The following is a 22,080-nucleotide window of genomic DNA, read 5'->3' as shown; positions in this document are numbered from 1 at the left end:
CTGGTGCAAAATAGAGTAGGTGTACCAAGAGTTTAGACAGGATACAACTTTATGTTTGTGATGGAGTACCTCCAAACTCTAAATCGGGCCCAGAATATCCAACCCCAGGGATATTTATATACTATATAAAATCAGATGTTCTTTCATAAATCGTATGTACATGCCCATTAAAGACATGTAAGAATGAGGGTGAGGGGCCAGCAGCCAGTCTGTTGATAGGCAGGTGACTAGCTGGGAAGGTGTCCAGCCAGTTTTAACTAACTGATTGTTTTTTTTTTTTATTAATTTCTATCAAGAGCCTTGTTACCCATTTGGGTTTCTTGACACTGTAGACTGCATCGAAACAGTAAGAGGGTCCAAATATTAGAGATTAGTACGGAAAGTTTTCAGTTGTTTACTAAATTCTAAGGGGCCTATCCACAGCCTGCATTTTGTAGATTTTCATGGTAGGTTTATTAGTTCTACAAAAGTACTATCCCCATTCTCCAAAATCCTAATCACAAGCCTATCTGCAAAGGTCTCCGCCTCTCTGTGTGCATACATCTTTGCCAGAGTGCAGAAAGTACATCACCTCCACCTATAAATCTGCCTTCTGTGTTCTACTTGGAGTGATTTGAGGCAGCTGGTGTAGTTTTTAGTAATGTTGTAGCACAAATGTACCTGCAAGGGCTGAAACTTCTTCAGTGAATGTTATCTTCCTTTCCAGAAGTGGGGTCTGTACCCTTCATGCAGAGGGTGTTGGCTGAAGGTCCTAATAGACGAAGAGGAAAAAAGCATATCCTACGTTGGAGGCATGGTGTATGCTATTGAAAGGGATTGTGAGCCATGTGTAAGATTTTGATTCAGGTGTATGTCATTCCTTAAAGATGTCTCCACCCCAGTTGCAGAGGTCTTGTCCAAGAGCAGGGAACATAAAATATGGTAAAAAAGTCACTACTAGTACCATTATGGGGAAACATCCTTTACAACGAAACTTGTACAACGTAGTGCTTTTACAACGCAGGTTTTACAATGAAAAGCATTACAACGCATTGCGCTGGGGGGCGCTCTAGGATTCCCTAGTGTCCACGGGGACTGGAGTTGGAATAGTAAATTAAACTATTCACTATCCAGCACCCCAAAACACTATGCGTTGTAAAGCATGCGTGGTAAAAGCATGCGTTGTAACGTCATAAATCCACCATTATGATTGTAAATTATGTTTATTCAGACTCCACCACCTTAATAGAGAGGGTAAAGGCATGAAAGTCTAAATATTTTAGTAAATATGCCCTAAAAAATGGTGAGTAGCCTAAAGTAGTAAAAATACTACAATGAGTTAGAGTAAATTTTCACGTGTTGATTTACTCATCTGTAAGTTCATCTTCATTAATAGGCCCCCAAGAGATGGGCGGTGTCATTTGGGCAGCTGGGTAAGGTCTTTCAAACAGGCGATGTGAAGTTGCCAAACGTCCAGCCGCCTAACATGGCTTTCCTGAAGCGTGGAATAAACAATTTTTGAGTAACTTATACTTTTGAATGAGTTTTCTACTTTTTGGCTATTCACAAAATCTGCGTGGAAATCTGGTACAAAAGTGTCACCTTTTGAAGTAGTACTTTAGAAGTACATTTTGTGAGTAGCATTGTAAAAGGCCCTTCACTTTTGTGGAAGCCTTGTCTGTAATATTGCATGACAATTTCACTGCCGGACAAAGTCAGCCTCGTCCCACAGTCCCTCTAATTTCATTTTTCTGGGGAGTAAGAAGCATACAGTACTCGCCCACCATAACTCTACTTTCATTTCCTTCCACTACCCTTTCAACTGTCCTCTCTAGCACGCACATTTACCTCATGCTTAGAGCAAATGGTACATGTGCGCATTATTTCAGACACAACAGTTAAAGCAATGTATAATTCTGGTCCTCACAGTAATTCCCTATTCCATATTGATTTCCTTTAACTCTAATTGTATTTATTTAGCCTTTACTACCCCTGATGGGGCGTGAAAGCGGTTTTCGGTGAGCAGCACGCTTCCCCGGAACCCAAAAGGATTAGTGGTGGATTAGTATAGTGAAATTTAAGTTAATTTGAGAGGAGGACATGTAAGTCTGTTAGTTGGATTGAAAAGGATAATGGAGGGATAGAAAAGGGAAGAGTCTAGAAAGTGTTATTTGGGAGATATTACTAGAAAGGTGAGGTTTTGTATAAGTAAAAGGAGAGAATTGTCCCTAGAAAGGGATTTTGCAAGATCATAGTAGTAAAATACGGGTCTGGGACCAGTCAAGGGAAGGACACATGAGAAAATATTTTGGCATGAGCTGTTTCGAAGAGCACAGTAGTAAAATGAGGGTAGGGGTGAGCCAGGAGGGATAGAGAAAGATAGAGTCTAGAAAGGGTTATTTTGGAGATCACAGAAGTAGAATGAGGTTTGGGATGAGTCAGAGAGTGTAGGTAAAGGTAATATTGAGGGAGGTATTAGGTGACAGAGTAATGCATTGTAAAGAATAAAAGTTTTTATTACCTTTGTTTTTTCTTTCTTCTACAGTAGGAGTAAAGTAATACATATATAGATACATGACTACCTAGAAAGGTAGAAAGGGTATACATGTATACAGAAGATAATATATTGAGATTTAAAGTAGTATTGTATAAACTCAGACTGCTCTGTTGCTTTAATATATTCAAAAGATAAAGCAAGTAGACAGAAATCAATGTTCTCAAATCATACAAATAATCTCAATATTTTCGTTCTGCTCCTTGAAGAAAGTGCAGACAATCAAGTACAAGATGAGTACAAGACACATGCATGGTGTTGAGAATTTCATATTCTTTTACAATTCTGAAAGTGTGTGCACCTTGTATTTTATGTCCAAAGAACTTCATGAAATATTCTACCCTGTCATCATCAGAAAAACCAAGAGTCCCTGCAAAGCGTTCATCCTTCACACACTTATGGAGGGCGCCCAAAGTTGCTGGCCTGGTGGTGAATATTATATATGACTCAAAAAGATACCTTTTCCTTATTAAACTGAAGATTGTTTTGTCCTTTGAGGATTCCTTAGCAGGCTCATCAATCAGCAAATCTTCAGTAATTTAAGTTCATCAAAGCCATCGATGATTAAGAGCAACCTTTTGGTATCGGCTTCCATCTCAGTCATTAACAGGAGTGCCTCCCCATCAATGCTGGGAAGGATGCACTCAGCGTGTTAAAGTCTCTGCAGTGGATTGAAAACACACACTCAAAACTGTCCTGGAAGAGGTTTTCTGATGCCCAGTCAAACATGATCTTTTGGGCAGTCATTTCTTTTCTGATCCCAGCTGCTCAATGGAGCACCACAGTTCTGGTGATGTGTCCAGACTTTTCAGGGGAAAATAAATATTTGATGCTAGAGTATGAATGTGCAGCTCTTTCTGCCATAAGCTGTATAAGCCTATCTACTTTATCTTTCTTATTATTGTAGTTCTTAAAAATGAGCAGCTTTGTATACCTCTCTGCTAAATTCACAGTTTTACCGATTTTACTGTCATTATCTTTAATTTGTCTGAATTCTTCTTTAATGTATTCTTTGTGCTTCCTTGTGTGATCTGTTTAGAAAAGAAGACAACATTTGAAAACCTTACTTTAGAAGAAAATGTGAGTTAACAGTGTCACAGTTTAATCTTTCTGCACACATTTACACAGATTTATTTACTGCTGCCTCTAAGGTCGGGACTTATTTAATATTTGATACAGAAGAGAGCGAGACATTACATTGTGAGATCTTAACATCAGGGATTCATGGTGGTCTTGAAATGACAGACTTTGGGCAAAGTCGGAGTGGCTGAGCTAAGGCAAAATCAGGGGAGGAGGCACAAGGACATAACCCACAAGAAGGAAAACTATTACAAGAAATGGAGGCTCAACTGTGATTAAACTTACTTCCTGACATTTTCAAGCATCAGAAAAAAAACATTAGAGACTCATCTAACAAGGATGGCAACATACATAGGAAAAACTAGACAGGATTCAGTAACTCCTTTCCTCTGATGTAATTAATAACCAGCAATCCTCATCCTTTAAATTCTGCGGCCTTCACTACAATTACCTTAATGGAATCTAATTTAATGGTATCTAAACACTATGACACAATAGTGTAGGGGATTGTGTGTTAATCATGAGAATCAACATCGCTGATGGCAAGTGACGATCCCACCGAGTAGCCATTGGCTGACATATTCCAGCAGCAGACCACCATATACTAATCCTTCCCTCCCTATTTCATGATAAACACCTCAACTATGAGTGCTGGGCTAAAGGTTGTTACCCCGCGGTGAGACCTTGAATACCTCCTATCCTGAACTGTCCTGTAAAGAATGGAGGATCAGTGGTTACTGCACCACTTGGCCCTTTTACCACTAATTTTTCCCCCTGATGCCTTTCGGCAGGCTTCATCTCTTTAATCTGTCAGGAAAAAAGTATTGGGTAGCAGCAAAGTGTAAAATTTCAATCCATGTGTAAAATCCTATTTGCCAAGGGATTAGAATTTGCCCTCAAACTCATAATTAAGCCAGTATTCAAGTGATTACTACCACATTTTCAGGGCCAGTGCTGTCGGCAAATACAGGAAATAAACTAATTAAATAATCAGGGCTCTTCACAAACAGTAGTGAATCAGTACATACAAACTGCAAGCATGTCCACATTCAAGTCAGCATCAATATCTCAGTTACCGTTCAGACCATCCAAAAACAAGACTTCTACATACAATTACAAATATAAGCAAGATGCAAATGACATGTACGTGTCAGGCTCTGTGCAAAAACTGAACTGAAAAAGATTATATCTACCATATTATTGTGTGCAGGTGGAGAAAAAGAACAATTTATTTACCTTCCGTAACAGACTTTCTAGTGGATCCTTTATTTACTTGCAGATTCCTCATCTTAGAATATTACCAGGTGCCAAACTGGGTCTGGGAATTTTTTCATACATGGGCTCCCAAGCACCGCTATATGGCATTGTGCGTCTCAGTGCTGAAGCGACAGAGTGGCACTGTATATAAGCGTCATCCATGCGCATTGATTTCAACTTTCTTTTCCCTTCCTGCTCTATCAGACATAGAGACTGAGCAATTGTTGGCAACAGTGTGCTGAATACCAGCTTGCAGCCTTTTTAGATGTTAAAGAGGCCCTTTCAAAGAACAGCGAGAGGTAAAGACAATGAAGAATCTCCTGTTAGACCACCAGAAAGTTTGTTACCAACAAAAGCAAAATACAGATGACATACATATGTGAAGCTCAGTACGAAAAACTCAGCTGAAAACAGTTAAAAACAGAAAAAGATTAAATCTACTATTTTAGCTTTTATGCTAGTAGAGTGAAAGAACAATTTACTTACTTTTGGCAACGCAATTTCTGGTGGTTACTTTTTAGGTCTCGCCTTCGCAGCGCGCATGCGCTGCTGCAAAGGCAAATTACCTTTTGCCGTCGCCCTGGCTTTTCAGCCAAGCACGTGCACGAGTTCCATTGCCTTCAATGGCAACGCATGCACATCAGGAGATTCACTCGCGGGTGCGTGCGGCCCATCTGGTCGCAATTATCGCTCTCGCCAGTGAATCGCCCCCACCCCTTCCCCCGCCCCGCGAGGTGCTCGTGTTTGTTGCGCCCGCCCGACTCCTCTCCCCCCAGCCACACGAGGTGCTCGTGTTTGTTGCGCCCGCCCTCTCCTCTCCCCCTGCTGCATGTGGCGCTCATGTTTATTGCTTGTTTTTTGTTAGCGTAACTGTACTCACACAAACCCTGATATCCTCAGACGTTTTTGTTTAGTGCCCAGAATATAGTTTCCCATGACCCCTATAGTATTCGAATATACACTGTCTCTCCATATATACACTTTAAAATAATTAATCGCAACAGCTCGACTTCAGAGTTTCTAATTTCGTGAAGGCAGTGTCTGAAGTTAAAGCAGAACTTCCTAGACTTTGGTGTGCTTTCCTTCTGCTTCCTGTGCTTTGCCCTTTAACACCAGCCAATAGGCTTCCAGAAGCAAATGCGGGAATTTCAAAAAGTCAGTGTATTGCATTATATGGCACATGCACAAAAAGCACCCAACAGGTAGTAGCTGAGAGAGCTATCGGTACTGAGAAAGGCAACGTTTAGAAGCAAGTCCCCCTAGCAGGATGAGGATTCCTGGTCCATCGCCATGGTTTTAGTCCGCGGGCCGACCGACACGTCCCCGCAGGGGACACACATAAGAGAGCGGCCCCCTTAGTGCCACAAGATGGCACACGGGGCAGCCCAGTGTTCCACGACCCTATAGGGCCCCAGACGTCACTTCCGGTCGTGGTGGGAGGTGATAGGTTTCATTTTCCGATGCCCCGCCCACTTACACTTACGCTTATGAGTTAGCATAATGTGTCTAACTAATGATATATTCATTTATGCATTTATGTTTATATTCTCCACTTTGTTATTCATTTATGCGTGTGATATTATTCAGTTCTCTTAGCTTAGCTTGTGTGCCACCATTTTGGAGTGCTTCTCTCTGCGTGCGAGTCGCACTTGCTCACCCCCTCCCGTAGGAATAGGAAAAACCCTGAATGCAGCAGTTTTCATTTCTTGGCTAACTGTGATCGAAACTAATAGCAAAAATTCTTATCAGTACTGTTCTCATGCTCTGGAGATGCTGAGGCCTGGCTCCGCGGCCTTGGACACAGATAACCAAAATGTTGCTATTGCAGGTGCAGATGCCTCTTGTGTGCGGCCATTGTTCACCCTCTCTGGGGTCCAGTAATTTTCCAGTATGGGCGTGTTTTACTCTGCTGTACCATGTTATAATGTATTGCTGTGATGAGATGAGTCAGTCCTCTCGGCGCACTCTTAGGGGTGAGGTCGGACAGGGCCCTCTCATATGGGAGTTTGTGGCCTAATACATTACTTTGTTTATTCTTCTCCACTGTCCGGCTGACTTATTATTTGGTAATTATAGGTGAGTGCGGTAAGTCACTCGGGTGGATTTGAGCCACGCTTATCAGATGGCGCCCGAACAGGGTCCCCGCAATAAGGATCTTTCTCACCCGTAAGTAGGTAGCAGAAGGCCGGGGACCCTCTGGTCGGCACGGTGGGTCTGGGTACCCATTTGATGCCGAGCTTGGTTCTCGCAGCGCTGCCCCACCCTGCTGATCGGGAGAGGTCCCGGTTCATGATCCTGCGCCGGGGTCCAGAAGGCAGAACTTTGGAGCTGACCGTGTTGGTCCCGGCAGCCGGCGATGGAGAACGGTAGAGGTCGGTACCGTGTATAGAAGGTGAGTGGTCCGACTGTTGATTGAGGGAGCTGGGATGCTCCAAGAGACCGGTGTGTCTCCGAGACCGGTGTGTCTCTAGTGGTTGGAGGAGCCGGTGTGCTCCTGGGGCTAGTGTGCTCCGGGGAACTCAGAGTGCGAGTGGTGCTCTGACAGACTTGGTGGAGATTGGGTGGACGTTTGTTTATGGTCATCCGACCGGGTGGTACTGCGGTCGAGGCGTGGCTCACTGCGGGCGGATTCTGGGACTTACCCGAACCCCTAGTGTGTGTGGTTAGCTGGGAACGGGTCCCGGGTATCACGTGATATAGTGCGCAGCGGTCTGTACTGCTGCCCGGGAGGCGGATGTGTTCCCCAATCTCGGAACGGTGTGTGTACTGTTCGGTCTGCCATAGGGTCCAGGTTCCCCAGGACTTGGTCGACGGGCCTTGTCCCATTTTGGTAACACGTGTTTGACAGGGATTTGACGCATAGGAAGCATGAATATATGTGTGTACTTAGTAGTGATTGTGCGGTCTGGGAGTTGGTGAAAGGGTGAGTGTAAATTTTGTGTTGGTGCTTGACTGAGTGAGTGAAGATGCCGTGTTTCAGTAAGCTACGGTGCCTCGGGTGTTGCAGCGGCGCCTCGGACACTAGATTGGCTGAGAGCCAACCCACCCCGGTGGAGGTCTCACCTAATTTTGAGATGTATGTTAAACATGGATTGACTCCAATTTTGTTTAATACCTTGTGGCATAGACATACCAAGAGAAACATAGATTTACAGTGGTCCTTGACTGGTTCTTTCGATGTGGCAAAACTAGATTATTTACAGGACAGATTATTTGCTAGGCGCAGTCTCCAGAGTATGTTCGATTCCTTGAGGATGTGGCAGAAAGAAGTAAGGGAACGACAGATAAGAGAAGAGAAGGTGGCTCAGAAGAGAGCAGCACAGACGATGGCACAAAAAGCGAGAGAACATACAAAGAAAGAGAATGAGAAACAGATTGAGCACGCAGATAGACTTCATAGGTTACAGACGGATAAAAACTATGTAGTAAACGAGGAAGAGCAAGATGAGATGGAGGACATTTTGAATGCTCGGCCCCCTCCTCCGTATGCTCTGCAATTATTGTATCCCGTGTTGACAGGCTCTGCTTCCCCTGTGGTGGTTTCAGTTCCACAAACGGTTACTCCTCCCTTGTCCGGCACCCCCACTTCCTCTGTTTCAGCCCCTACTTTATTGAGAGATGTTGAACAAGCTTTGTCTTCTGTCACCTCTTCCTTGACTACGCCCTTGGTCTCTCTCTTTGTGGCGAGCTCACCTGCCCCCTCTGTGATCTCCTCTGCATTTTCCACTGTTTCTGCTAGCGCTACTCCCCAAGGTGCGTTGCCGACCCCGACTCGAGGTGCGGGAAGTGGGCTATTTATCCAGGTACGAAAATTGCTTACACGTTCTACTGTTGTGTTGGATGAAAAAACGATAGTGGCTAATCAGGCTTGTCAGTGGGCTAGGAGTGATATTTATGCACTGGAAGACATCTGGTCCACAATGAAGGATTATGAGCCCCTGATGCAGCAGCATGCTTTATGGCATATGTCAACGACACTAATACCGTTGTGGGAGGAGGGCTATGGTGGAACGGCACCCCAGGTTCTTTATGACATTAAGGACAGAGCCTATAGGGCTAATACTGGGATAAGGGATGTGTTACAGAGTTTGCGGACTTTGTTGGAAAATAGAAATGAATTGCCGTCAGCAGGAGGGTCCCATTTTCCTGGAGTGCATCCAATGTGTGAAGTCCACCCTATTTTCCATCCTGAAGTACCCGAAGTGGTAGACCCAGTAACTAGAGCTTGTGTAGCGGCTCACTTCCAGGAACAGTGGGTATACACACCTTGGAAACGGAGCGAAGTGTTGGCACTGAAGGCGCAGTTGCCCGATTCTAGAAAAAATCTGACTGCTTATTACAAAGAATTGACGGAAGCAGCTTCCTCGACCGTCATGACTTTAGCTGACATAGAATTGTTCTTTGGATTATTGGTTCCGGTGGATATGTGGAGACAGGTAAAGGGTACAGATCATGCGAGGAATTGGGTGGTACTTGGGAGGAAATTAAGGACTGGGACAAGGAGCGGAAGCCAGGGGAGAAGCTGAAAGCTGAGATCCTAGCATTACCGGGGCGAATAATAAAATATATGCACTCTCTTATTCCTCCAAAGAAGGTGGATTGGGATAAGTTGACTGCATGTAGGCAGAAAAAGGATGAAGCGGTTTCAGATTTCTTCACTCGTTTTGAGGAACCCTTTATGGATTTTAGTGGTCAGGATCTCTTGCAGGATGGGGGTTTACAACTTTTTGTTAATAGGTTCGTAACTAATTTGCTACCAGAAATATCGGCTAGATTACAGACATTGGAGAGTACGTGGACGACGTCCACCCCCTCTGGTATTCTGAGTATGGCTCAGTATTATGAACACAGAGACAACGAGAATAAAGACAGACCGGAAAAGAAAGCCAAAGATTTGAAGACAAGGGTGCTGCTGCAGCAGGTGTCGAAGGGTCGGGGACGTGGAGCCCCACCTATGATAGCGGGTCGAGGTGGAAGTAGTTACGGAAGGGGAGAGAAGAGAGAGCGTCTGGGGCCGAATCAGTGCGCAAACTGCAAAAAGGAGGGGCACTGGTGGAAAGATTGTCCGGAGCTTCGGACCAATGCTGGACCAGGCAGAGGTAGAGGTCGTGGTGAATTTCGTAGGGATGACAGACATTTTGATGAAAGCAGGCGACCGTGAAGAAATGACTTTGACGGAGAGAAGGACCAACAACATTTTCAAACTGAGGGTGACCATGGCAGAGACAGACAGTACTACAACGATGCATACACTTTGGACGACTTGACTGGCTTCTCCCATAACTAGGACAGCGTAGGACAGAGCATGGGACCAGTTTCTGTGGATGTTGATCAACGAGGACCCCATGTGACTGCGGATTTGTTGGGGTCTCCTCGAAAATTGTTGGTGGACACAGGTGCTATGAAAAGTTCTGTAGCACGTTCTCAGGTCCCAGGGGCAGCTCTGTCTGGCAAGAATAATGTTTCCGTTGGGTTCTCAGGTACTCCGGTAATTAGCCCCTTTTCTAAGCCTCTCACTCTTACGATTGGTCCTTTCACTGTTGACTCTCCTTTCCTTTTGACTTCGCATTGTGGCGAAAATTTGCTGGGTTTGGATTTGTTGAAGAGATTGAATGCTACCATTTACTGTTCCCCGGACGGTGTGTACATCACTTTGGGTCCTACTGTCGCGCATGCGCAACAGTGTTTCTCAAAGGACAAGCCTCTTCCGGCTGAGTTTGTGGGGATCCCAGAGACTTTGTGGGCCAGTAGTGATACTGATGTGGGAAAGATGGATATTGCCCCCGTGTCCATCAAGGTTAAGGTGGGAGCCCGATTGCCACGAATACCGCAGTACAAGATATCTAGGGATGGTGAGAAGGCTTTGCTACAAATAATACAGGATTTGATACGGTCAGGTGTAGTGGAAGAGACAGACTCTAACATTTGTAATAGTCCTATTCTCCCGATCCTTAAAAGACCCTCTGCCGATGCAAGTGATGGCGCACCTGATGTCTATCAATTTGTGATTGATTTACGCCACATTAATAAGGTGGTTGAGCCCCAATATCCGGTGGTCTCTGACATTACCACGATTTTGACAATGATCCCTCCCACAGCCAAATATTTCTCTGTTCTAGATTTAAAAAATGCATTCTTTAGTATTCCTGTACACCCTGATAGCCGTTACCTTTTCGGATTGTCATTGGCTGGCCGAAGCTTCAGATTTTGTAGATTTCCTCAAGGCTATGCCGAGAGCCCCAGCATTATAGTCAGGCTTTGAAGGCTCAATTGGATGATTTGGAACTCCCCAAGGGCAATGTTTTATTGCAATATGTAGATGATATTCTCATAGCACGGACACCGAAGATAGGTGTCGAGACGCCACAGTTAAATTGTTGCACCATTTCGCTCGGGTCCCTTCCTAAATTCCAATACTGTCGACAGGAGGTTACCTACTTAGGTCATCTCCTTTCGAAGGAGGGGAGGAGGTTGACACCGGAGCGCATCAAGGCAATAACTAACATGGCTGTACCTAACACGCAGCGAGAGGTGCGCGCGTTTCTGGGCATAACATCGTATTGTCGCCAGTGGATACCTAATTATGCCTTACTAACAAATTCCCTTATGTATCTGACTACTAAAGAGATGCGTGAACCCCTACCCTGGACTCCAGCATGTCAAGAAGCTTTTGAGTTACTAAAAACTGCTTTGTGTTCTGCACCTGTTTTGGGAACTCCTGATTACCAGAAGCCTTTTGTGCTTTATGTGCATGAGGCGGAAGGTTGCGCGTTGTCTGTCCTAACTCAATGTGTTGGAGGGAAACAGAGACCTTGTGCTTATTTTTCTGCTCTGCTTGACAATGTGGCGAGAGCGTTGCCGAGCTGCCTAAGGGCTACAGCGGCTGCTGCGGTCTCAATTAGTCAATCGGCGGGGCTCGTGCTGGGTTCAGATCTCACAGTAATGGTACCGCATGCTGTGGACATTTTACTGAACAGGACGCAGACGCAGCATTTAACTAGTGCTCGTCTTACTGGTTATGAGATGACATTATTCGCACCCCATGTTACGATTAAAAGATGTGCCACTCTGAACCCGGCCACGTTGCTACCCATCCCTTCAGATGAAAAGGACGATGAAGTCCATGATTGTTTGTTTCGGACAGAAGAGGAGATGAAGGGAAGGATAGATTTAACGGACACCCCCCTCGATGATCCCGACGGGGAGCTGTATGTTGATGGTCCCTGTTTTAAACTTGCGGATGGTACCTCAACTGCAGCATACGCAGTCACAACATTAAAAACAGTGGTGGAGACTTCTAGGGTCCCGTACCACTCGGCCCAAGCTGCAGAAATAATAGCAGTGAAGGACTGGATGTGAATATTTACACTGACAGCCAATACGCCTTCGGCGTGGCTCATAGTTACGGGCGACTGTGGGCAGAAAGGGGGTTTTTGACACCACACGGACAAAGGATTCAGAATGGTCCATTGATATTACGACTATTGACAGCATTGCTGCTCCCCAGACGACTGGCTGTGATCAAATGTAGTGCACACAAAGCGGTGGTGGATGATGTAGGACGGGGAAATGCATTTGCAGATCAGACAGCTAAGGAGACGGCTAGGACAAAACTCCCACGAATGTTTGTGGCAGGACCAGCTAGGTAGGTACCGGACATTATTATGTTCGCGAATACTGTACAAAGTGTGCAGAACATACAAGAAAAAGCGACTGAGGATGAGTTGAGGACATGGAAGGATGGTGGGGGATGGTTGGACTCGGATGAGTGTTTGACGGATGTGTCAGACAAAAGACGGTGGTTTCTCCCGGATGCATATGTCCTCCCAGTGGTGACAATGGCTCATGGGCCAGCTCATATTAGTGCGAAGGGAATATGTAAATTACTAGACCCAGTGTGGAGTAACAAGAACATTTCCAAGGTGGCAACCCATTTAGTGCAGCAGTGCATAGTTTGTTTAAGACATAATCCTGGAAAAGGAACACCTGTTCCGGCAATTTTGCTCCTCCTTCTTTCCCTTTTGAAGTGATCCAGATGGATTATATTGAAATGGAGAGGGTCAACAACCTTAAATATGTCCTGGTGGTGGTATGCTCCTTTAGTAGGTGGGTGGAGGCTTTCCCAACTAAGGATTGTACGGCTATCTCAACAGCTAAGATGTTGATTAAGGAGTATTTTTCCCGTTATGGCTTGCCCCGGGTGATCTGGAGTGATAACGGCACATCTTTTAATGCTGAATTAATAAAACAGATATGTAACGGACTGCAGATATCTCAAAAGTTTCATGCAGCACAACACCCCCAGGCTGCGGGTTTGGTAGAGAGGCTCAACGGGACATTAAAGTAAAAAATGGCCAAGATACAAGAGAGTACAGGGTTACGTTGGCCAAATGCACTCCCCCTGGCTTTGCTTTCTACTAGAGTGACAGTCAATTCCAATACAAGTATCTCACCCCACAAGGTCATTTTCGGCCGACCGGCCAACTTGTGGGGTGTCCCTAGACCTAAATGTTTCTCAGAAATAGAATATCCTTTGTTTATAGATTACCTGTATGCTTTGACTAAAGATCTCCGTTCTGTTCATCAGCAGGTAGCAGACACCCTGAAGCCACTGCCGGAGGGGCCAGGCCACACCATACAACCCGGGGATTGGGTTGTCGTGAAGAAGTACCGACGGAAGTCCTGCTTGGAACCCAGGTGGTCGGAGCCGAGGCAAGTGCTCCTCACCACCCGCACCGCACTTCGGATCCAGGGCCGCAAAGCATGGACGCATGCGTCCCACGTGAAGCGCGTCCCACTGCCGCTGCCATATGACGAATGAGTGAGAAACGGCGCAGCTGATCAAGAATGTGAAGTGGTTCCTCGGTATATACCCTTCTCGGATGCTTTGTTGAGGGGTGAGGAGCCAGATCAAAGAGCAGAGAGGCCAGCTCTGATTGCAAGTGGTGAGGTCTCTCCTGATCACAGTGAGCAAACATCAACGGATACGTCCCCTGCCATTGAGCCCCCATTCTGTTCACAGTTCCAGAGGTGCGAGGGAGCACTCGTTATAATTTGCGGCCCAGAAAGGAGAAGAAGGAGAACTGAGCACTGGAAGAAGGCCTGAGATAGGGATTAGATGAGAACAATGCTGAGGAATAGTTAAGTGTTAGGGATGGACTGCTGGTAAGAGCCCTGGTGCACTGTCAAGACATTGTGAAATGGGACACTAGGATTGCGCCTGGGCCTGGATTAAGTGCTCCTGAGTTGCAAAAGCTGTGCGACTCCGTCGTGGGATTAGGGAACGAACAATAGAAGCCTTCCTGTGAGGCTTTAACGGACACAGGGAGAAGATCCCTTTTGAGGGTGAAGAACCCCTCTGGCTGGCTTCGGAGTGACTGTGACTGTTTGAATACATTTTTTGTTTAGTTTTGGACTTTTAGTGAGGGAACATGTACCCCTTTGGCCGTCCCATTCCTGAGGAGGAGCAGCCTTTTGCAGCTCCTCGTAGACCAGAACCCGATTCTCCATGGCTCGCTCTGTCACGAAAAGGAAAAATTGTGGTCATTGTGATATTGATCATTGTATTTCTAATAATTCTTGGAATACTGTTTTTCCTAGATGCAGCTTATCCTCTTCATAAGTTTATCCCTACCCCTTCTGCCCTTCCTGAGCATAATATGGTTACTGTTGATTATGGCGAACAATGTCTGCGAAAAGGCTACTGTGATAATGTTTTTATCAAGACTCTACATCATGCTCATGCCATGTATAATGTGACAGATTCTTGGGTTTGTGGGTTGCTCCCTTCTGCTGCATATAAAAAGGATAGATTGCTGGCACTTCCTTTAACACCTGTAAATAGTTGTGTGGGTTGGTACACCTTAATTGGTATGGTGAAATTCTTTCAACAGCCTGATTTTCTAGACCCTCGATTGCCTAGCACAGGATCGACTTTGACGATGCGAGTACGCCCTATGCCCACCTCTTCTCTTGGACGGTTGTTTACTGAAGGACGTTTCGATCAGACATTTCTGGAAACATGCTCGAGGAAAGTAGGACGATTTGTGACGCCTAACGACACTGACAAAGTGAGGGAGAGTTTTCTACAGTTGAACTCTTCTCTAGCTTATAGACACCCTCCTTCGACAAATAGTAGTGGTCCTTCTTTGGTACCCCTGGCAGTTGTTGGGCCCTCACCATTTTTCTGTATTCTAGGGAGGGGTCCTATAAAGGTTGGGAACAGCTCCTGCAATGTGACTGCTTCGATTCGTCTACCCCCTAGTCCTTCTTTAGTCACTCCACCGAATATTTACTTTGTTTGTGGAGACAATGGCTACCTGTGGTTGCCTGAGGGTTGGGGTGGAGTCTGCTATCTGGCCTATTTGCTTCCTCCAGTCTATGTAGCACCCTCAGACTATCATAAGACTCATCGTCGGTTTGCTATAATGCCTGGACAGCGTGAAAGGAGGGCACTCCAAGTTGAGGATGTAGACCAGACTGATACTTCTTTGCAGCAATGGACAGATTTTTCTAAGGGTTTATTGCCGTTCTGGGGTCCCATATTTAATAGTAGGGCTATTAGGAGACTGTCATTGGTGATGGAGAAAGTGGTGAATACTGAGGCAGACATTGCAGCTAATATGTCTGTTGAGATGCAGGCTATGAGATTATTTACGATCCAGAATAGGATGGTGCTTGACGTCATCCTTGCTGATAGGGGTGGAGCTTGTCACGTCATCGGGACGTCTTGCTGTGTGTATATTTCTGACTCAGCTCCGACTGTTAACTTAGCTGTCCAGAAACTCCATAGATTGGCGTCTGAACTTCATCAGGACACTGGTACTTGGTCACTACGGACATTGTTGTGGGGTGTTTTCTCCTCTTGGGGCTGGAAGAAATTGATGGGTGTTGTAGGAGTTGTGGGTATCTTGCTCACCTGTTGCCTATGTGTTTATTGCCTTCCCCCTTGTTGCTCCATGTGTGCCAGCAATTTGCGAGCTCCTAAAAGACCAACACGCCAGTACCCTGTTTCTAATGACATGGAACTCCATGATATTCACTGGTTAATGCTCATTGATGATGATATTTTTGGATCCATGTTTAAATATCGACTACAAAAATATAGACAACAAAAATATCGATGTCAAAATATTGATTACAAAAATATCGACTCCCTATACTTAAACAGGTAAGTACATTAATATCGACTCAAAAATATCGATGTAACAAATATCAACTTTAAAAAATAATATAACTTAAATTAAATTAACTAAATAATGTTATTATTATTAACAAAATAAATGAAATGTAATATATATATTAATTAATTATAACAAATACATGTAATTAAATAAATATAAACACAAAAATTGTACATATACATATATTTACTTAAATATAATTTATTAAATATTATCTTTATTTCATTTACAAAATGTATAAATTTAAAAAAACCCATATACAAATAATTTTTTTAAAAAGCTATATTTAATTAACACATTAAACTCTAAACAAAACAATACATACTTTTAATAACAAAATAAAAACATTAGTAGTTAAAACATTTAACAGCAAAGTCAAAATTACTATTCCCACTCCAGTGAGTACAAAAGTAGAAAAGCGCTGGATAGCGCAGGGGTAACATTTACTATTCCCACTCCAGAGAGTGCAACAGTAGGGAAAGCGCTGGATAGCGGAGGGGTAAAATTTACTATTCCCACTCCAGAGAGTGCAACAGTAGGGAAAGTGCTGGATAGCGTAGGGGTAAAAATTACTATTCCCACTCCAGAGAGTGCAACAGTAGGGAAAGTGCTGGATAGCATAGGGGTAAAAATTACTATTCCCACTCCAGAGGGTGCAACAGTAGGGAAAACGTTGGATAGCAAAGGGGTAAAATTTACTATTCCCACTCCAGTGAGTGCAACAGTAGGGAAAGAGCTGGATAGCGTAGGGGAAAAAATTACTATTCCCACTCCAGAGAGTGCAACAGTAGGGAAAGCGCTGGATAGCGTAGGGGTAAAAATTACTATTCCCACTCCAGAGGGTGCAACAGTAGGGAAAGAGCTGGATAGCGTAGGGGTAAATATTACTATTCCCACTCCAGAGAGTGACAGTAGGGAAAGCGCTGGATAGCGTAGGGGTAAAAATTACTATTCCCACTCCAGAGAGTGCAACATTAGGGAAAGCGCTGGATAGCGGAGGGGTAAAATGTACTATTCCCACTCCAGAGAGTGCAACAGTAGGGAAAGCGCTGGATAGCGTAGGGGTAAAAATTACTATTTGCACTCCAGAGGGTGCAACAGTAGGGAAAGCGCTGGAGAGCGAAGGGGTAAAATTTACTATGCCTACTCCAGTGAGTGCAACAGTAGGGAAAGCGCTGGATAGCGGAGGGGTAAAATTTACTATTCCCACTCCAGAGAGTGCAACAGTAGGGAAAGCGCTGGATAGCGTAGGGGTAAAATTTACTATTCCCACTCCGGAGGGTGCAACAGTAGAGAAAGCGCTGGAGAGCGGAGGGGTAAAAATTACTATTCCCACTCCAGTGAGTGCAACAGGAGAGAAAGCGCAGGATCCCAAAAAACACATTATTTACCACTATAATAGCCACAACACACACCTAAAATAAATTACACAATTACATTTAATATTTACTAATTAATTAATACAAATTAATTCATTCTTATTTATTAATTAATCAAATACATATCACTTAGCACACTAGAATATCCCCAACACACACCTAAATTTAATTACACAATTACATTTAATATTTACTAATTAATTAATGACAATTGATTCATTAATATGTATTAATTAATCAATAAAAAAATAATTACTTACCAGCTTGCACACCATTTACACTTTACAAAACCACAGCACACACCTAAAATTAATGACACATTTACAATTAATAATTACTAAATAATTAATGGTAATTAATTTTTACATTTTTAATAATTAATTAATTTAAAATTAATTACTAACCACTCTTCACACCATGTACACATACAAATACCACAACACACACCTAAAATTAATTAAACAATTAACATAATTACTTATTAATTGATTAATTAAAAATAATTAACAATTAATTACTAATTAATAAATTAACACATTAATTATTCAATTGAATTTATATAATTAAATTACTTCCCACCCTATTCCCCTATAAACCCACAACCCGCTACGGAACTAATAACGCAAAATTAAACTTATAATAAATGTATAATTATAAAAATCCTAACACATAATAAATCACAAACAATTCTTAATACAAACACTAAAATACATAACATTATTAATAAATCGATATTTTTGTAAACGATATTTTTGTAAACGATATTTACTACAACTATATTTTTGTAATCGATATTTCTTACCTGTCAGTCGATATTGTTGTCATCTATATTTTTGTTGTCGATATTTCTTGCAGACGATATTTCTGCGGCGATATTTATGTAAGACGATATTTCTACGTCGATATTCCCGCTCTGTACCGATATTTTTGAGTGATGTGTTGCCCCGCATCTAGTCTATTGTGTAAAGACCCTACCTTTTGGCTAATAAAGGCTGCACCCATGTTAGCCACATAATGCTAAAAGGAGGGGCTGATAGGTTTCATTTTCCGATGCCCCGCCCACTTACACTTACGCTTATGAGTTAGCATAATGTGTCTAACTAATGATATATTCATTTATGCATTTACGTTTATATTCTCCACTTTGTTATTCATTTATGCGTGTGATATTATTCAGTTCTCTTAGTTTAGCTTGTGTGCCACCATTTTAGAGTGCTTCTCTCTGCGTGCGAGTCGCACTTACTCACCCCCTCCTGTAGGAATAGGAAAAACCCTGAATGCAGCAGTTTTCGTTTCTTGGCTAACTGTGATTGATCGAAACTAATAGCAAAACGTCTTATCAGTACTGTTCTCATGCTCTGGAGATGCTGAGGCCCGGCTCCGCGGCCTTGGACACAGATAACCAAAATGTTGCTATTGCAGGTGCAGATGCCTCTTGTGTGAGGCCATTGTTCACCCTCTCCGGGGTCCAGTACTTTTCCAGTATGGGCGTGTTTTACTCTGCTGTACCGTGTTATAATGTATTGCTGTGATGAGATGAGTCAGTCCTCTCGGCGCACTCTTAGGTGTGAGGTCGGACAGGGCCCTCTCATATGGGAGTTTGTGGCCTAATAAATTACTTTGTTTATTCTTCTCCACTGTCCGGCTGACTTATTATTTGGTAATTATAGGTGAGTGCGGTAAGTCACTCGGGTGGATTTGAGCCACGCTTATCAGAGGCGGGGAGAGGTATATATTCCTCCCCCAGCCACCTGGTGGCCTCTTTGTCCCCTCACCCTGACGCCGTTTGGTGTGCCTCTGTTCTCTCTGTACAGAGGCCTGGTCTGGCGTGGGTGATTTGTTGTTTCTCCGGTCGCCGGGTGGCGTCTCCGGCGGTGAGTCTTACCCTCTGGGGGTTAGGGTTTGCAGGCCTGGCTTCCCTCGCCCGTCTCCTCGGCCTATTTAGGGTCCCTCCACTTGGGGTTTCGCCTGTGGGGGGCACTGTCCCAGCTCCTGTCACGGCCTTGTGCAAGTAGATTAATTGAGGCCGTGGGCGTTCGGAGGTAGGGGAGCGGGACAGGGGTCGGGGAGTGTAGGTTTGAGGCCCGCGGGCAGCAGATGCCTCTCGTTCTGTGACAAGGTCGCGGCCTCCCTTTCGTGGTAGGCCCTGTCGTTATTGAGCCTGCAATCCCAGACAACCGTGCCGCAGCTCTTTCACGGGGGCTCGGCCTCCGCCCCCCCTCTTCACGGCGGGCTAAGGATCCATGTTTTCTTGAGGATCGGGGACAAGGGTGTTGGGTCCCGCGAGCAGTAGTAGCCTTCGCTGAGTCTGCAAGGCCGCGTCCTCGCATTTAAATATAGGGCCTCTTTCTGCGCCTACTCCAAGGCGACTTTGCCACGACTCTCTCTGGGGGGCTAGGCCTCCTCCCACATCTTAGCCTCGAAGTATTTCAGGCCTTTGCACCCTTGGGGCGCAAGCAGGTCATGAGGGGGCAATATTTTTTCAATAAACTTTATTTCATTAATTATCTTTGCGATACTTTTGATGTTGTACAATAAAGAGGACACGCGAAACAGAGCTGGACTTGCAATATATAGAATAACATGTTTTCCAACATAGAAACAGTGATTTAACATAAAGCGATAACATGAGTTTCGAAACTGCTGTAAATGTACACCGACGTAGATGCAGAAATGTTCATGGCAGGCATGCGACCGGAAGCCTGGACTCTCGGTGGCGCTATCTTTAGCGCGTTCGGCTGTTAACCGATGGGTTGGTGGTTCGAGCCCTACCATGGAACAAAATTGTTTCCTGACTAACTCCAGCTGGTAAAATCATGCTCAAATGCCAGTGCGCTGCTAATTCATTACGCCTTTCCAAATACAACTTATAAGATAAAGAGAACCAATGAAATTATCATTATGTAAGACAAATGCATCCCGGAGCCGGCAGATGATATGTAACGTCGAGGTTTCGGTGTGGGCCTGACCTGTGGCGGTCCAGGATTCCTTCCTAAACCGTGGGGAGGGGGGGCGGCTTTCTCCCCGGATTCATTCGCCGCTACTGCGATGGCAGTGACGGGTTCCGCATGTAGCGCTGCCTCCCCCTGGTGCGCATCGGAAGGCGCTGAGCAGCTGGTTTAAGCATCTCCGTGGCGGCATGGGGTCGTATCGCCTGTTGGGGGACACATTCGAGAAACCTTCCCATTCAAAGCTCACAGCTTCCATCTCTCTTTACCCGGTTCCCTAACCCTATTTCCATGCTGTAACACAATTGTTTGGTATGACGGACTCGGTAACGCTAGGGCAGTCATACGAATTGTCACATTATTAAGTTATGCAATGCACCATCGGGTGAATGCTTTAAGGGTGTTTACGGTAATTTTAGGGAGGGTTGTTGTGACTTAACACACTGGAGGAGAGGTCTGTTCGCATGGGACAGATTTGTGCAATCTATGGCAGGAGGGTGTTTCCACCGATCCTTTGGCGATGTTCATGAGTGGATCCCAACAGGGCCTATTCAGACCCTCATCCCCCGAGGGAATTATGGAGAGACTATTCTGGGTAGCTGTTATGTACCGGATTTACCCCCTGTGGTGTCGTGTTGCAGCAAGCCCGGCTGTGACTCTGTAGCGCCAGGAATTTTGGTGGGTCTGTGCAGGTTCCAATTAAGCATGCCTGGAAAGTATATTGAGTGGAAATGCTTGCTTTGTGCCTGGGGGGGTCAGTCGGGTTGGGAAAGATGGATTACATCAAGGAGCTCTAGCACACTAGTATATTATGTGCCTCTGGTGGCACAGGACAAGGGTTCATATCCTGACACTGCTGTCGAAATATACTATGCAGGATATTTTGTATTTAACAAGGCTGCACAATAACGTACAGTATGGACGAGGCACACATAGCTGGTTGCGACCACTCAAATTTTAACGTGATGAGGTGTGTTAACATGTTCTCACATGCTAATGTCCATTTAAATCGAGATTGGTTTCTTTCCACTACGAATACGCATTCGGTCACAGTGTGGCACTTGGAATTATCAAAGTGGCGCTTTTGATCCCCATGGGGGTCGGGTAGTGCTTCAAGACTGGCTTTTTGGGATGCCTTTTTTGGTCTAAAGTCACCTAGTTAAGAGCGGTAAGAAGTTATTGACCTGTCTCACTTGCCAACTGCCCCTCTGTGCCTCTAGCGTATTGAGTACATGATGTTCACTGTTGACTAATATTGTTTTATTTTATGAGTTGGGCCAGGCCTCTAGGATGTTGGCGAGGTGTTTTCCTTCTTTCATTTCGGCATCTAGATGTGTCCGTTTGGGCCCTGTGAGAGTCCCTTCTGGTCTGGCTCTTAGATTCTCGCTCTAAGAGTAGGAGCTGCAGCAATCAGTTTCGACCCCCCTCCCACCAGCCCAGGTCTTAATCCTGGTAGATACAGAGACGTTTTAAGGCATGGGCAAAGTGGGCACTGGCCCAGGGTTTTAGGGGGCCCCCTGGGGGAGACAGCTCTGTTCTGCAGAGAGTCTTGCCTTGATGACCTTGAATAATTGTTAAACCAATTGCTCTAAATACCTTTTTACTTTTATTTATTTTATAATGTGGGTGATGTGTGAGGGTCTATTACCAAACTTTTGCACAGAAATGTTGTGATCATTTTTATGCAACATCTATAAAAA

The 22,080-nt window shown here is 44.6% G+C and overlaps 1 protein-coding gene across 1 annotated transcript in view; it reads right to left on the bottom strand.

The window, feature by feature from the left end:
* The window catches only part of LOC144774082 (NACHT, LRR and PYD domains-containing protein 12-like), a 193,711-nt gene that overhangs the window by 154,804 nt on the left and 16,827 nt on the right, over positions 1-22,080 (bottom strand). The window contains exons 2-3 of the mRNA XM_078659109.1: positions 4,306-4,420; positions 3,493-3,564 (exon numbers count right to left, since the gene is read on the bottom strand). Coding sequence (XP_078515235.1) covers positions 3,493-3,564; positions 4,306-4,420 — 187 coding nt within the window. The remainder of the gene's footprint in view (positions 1-3,492; positions 3,565-4,305; positions 4,421-22,080) is intronic.

This window comes from Lissotriton helveticus, chromosome 8, assembly GCF_964261635.1.
Source record: "Lissotriton helveticus chromosome 8, aLisHel1.1, whole genome shotgun sequence".
NCBI classification, from domain to species: Eukaryota; Metazoa; Chordata; class Amphibia; order Caudata; family Salamandridae; genus Lissotriton; species Lissotriton helveticus.
The sequence above is the reverse complement of the archived record's forward strand: the minus strand, read 5'-3'. Positions and strand labels throughout refer to the sequence as shown.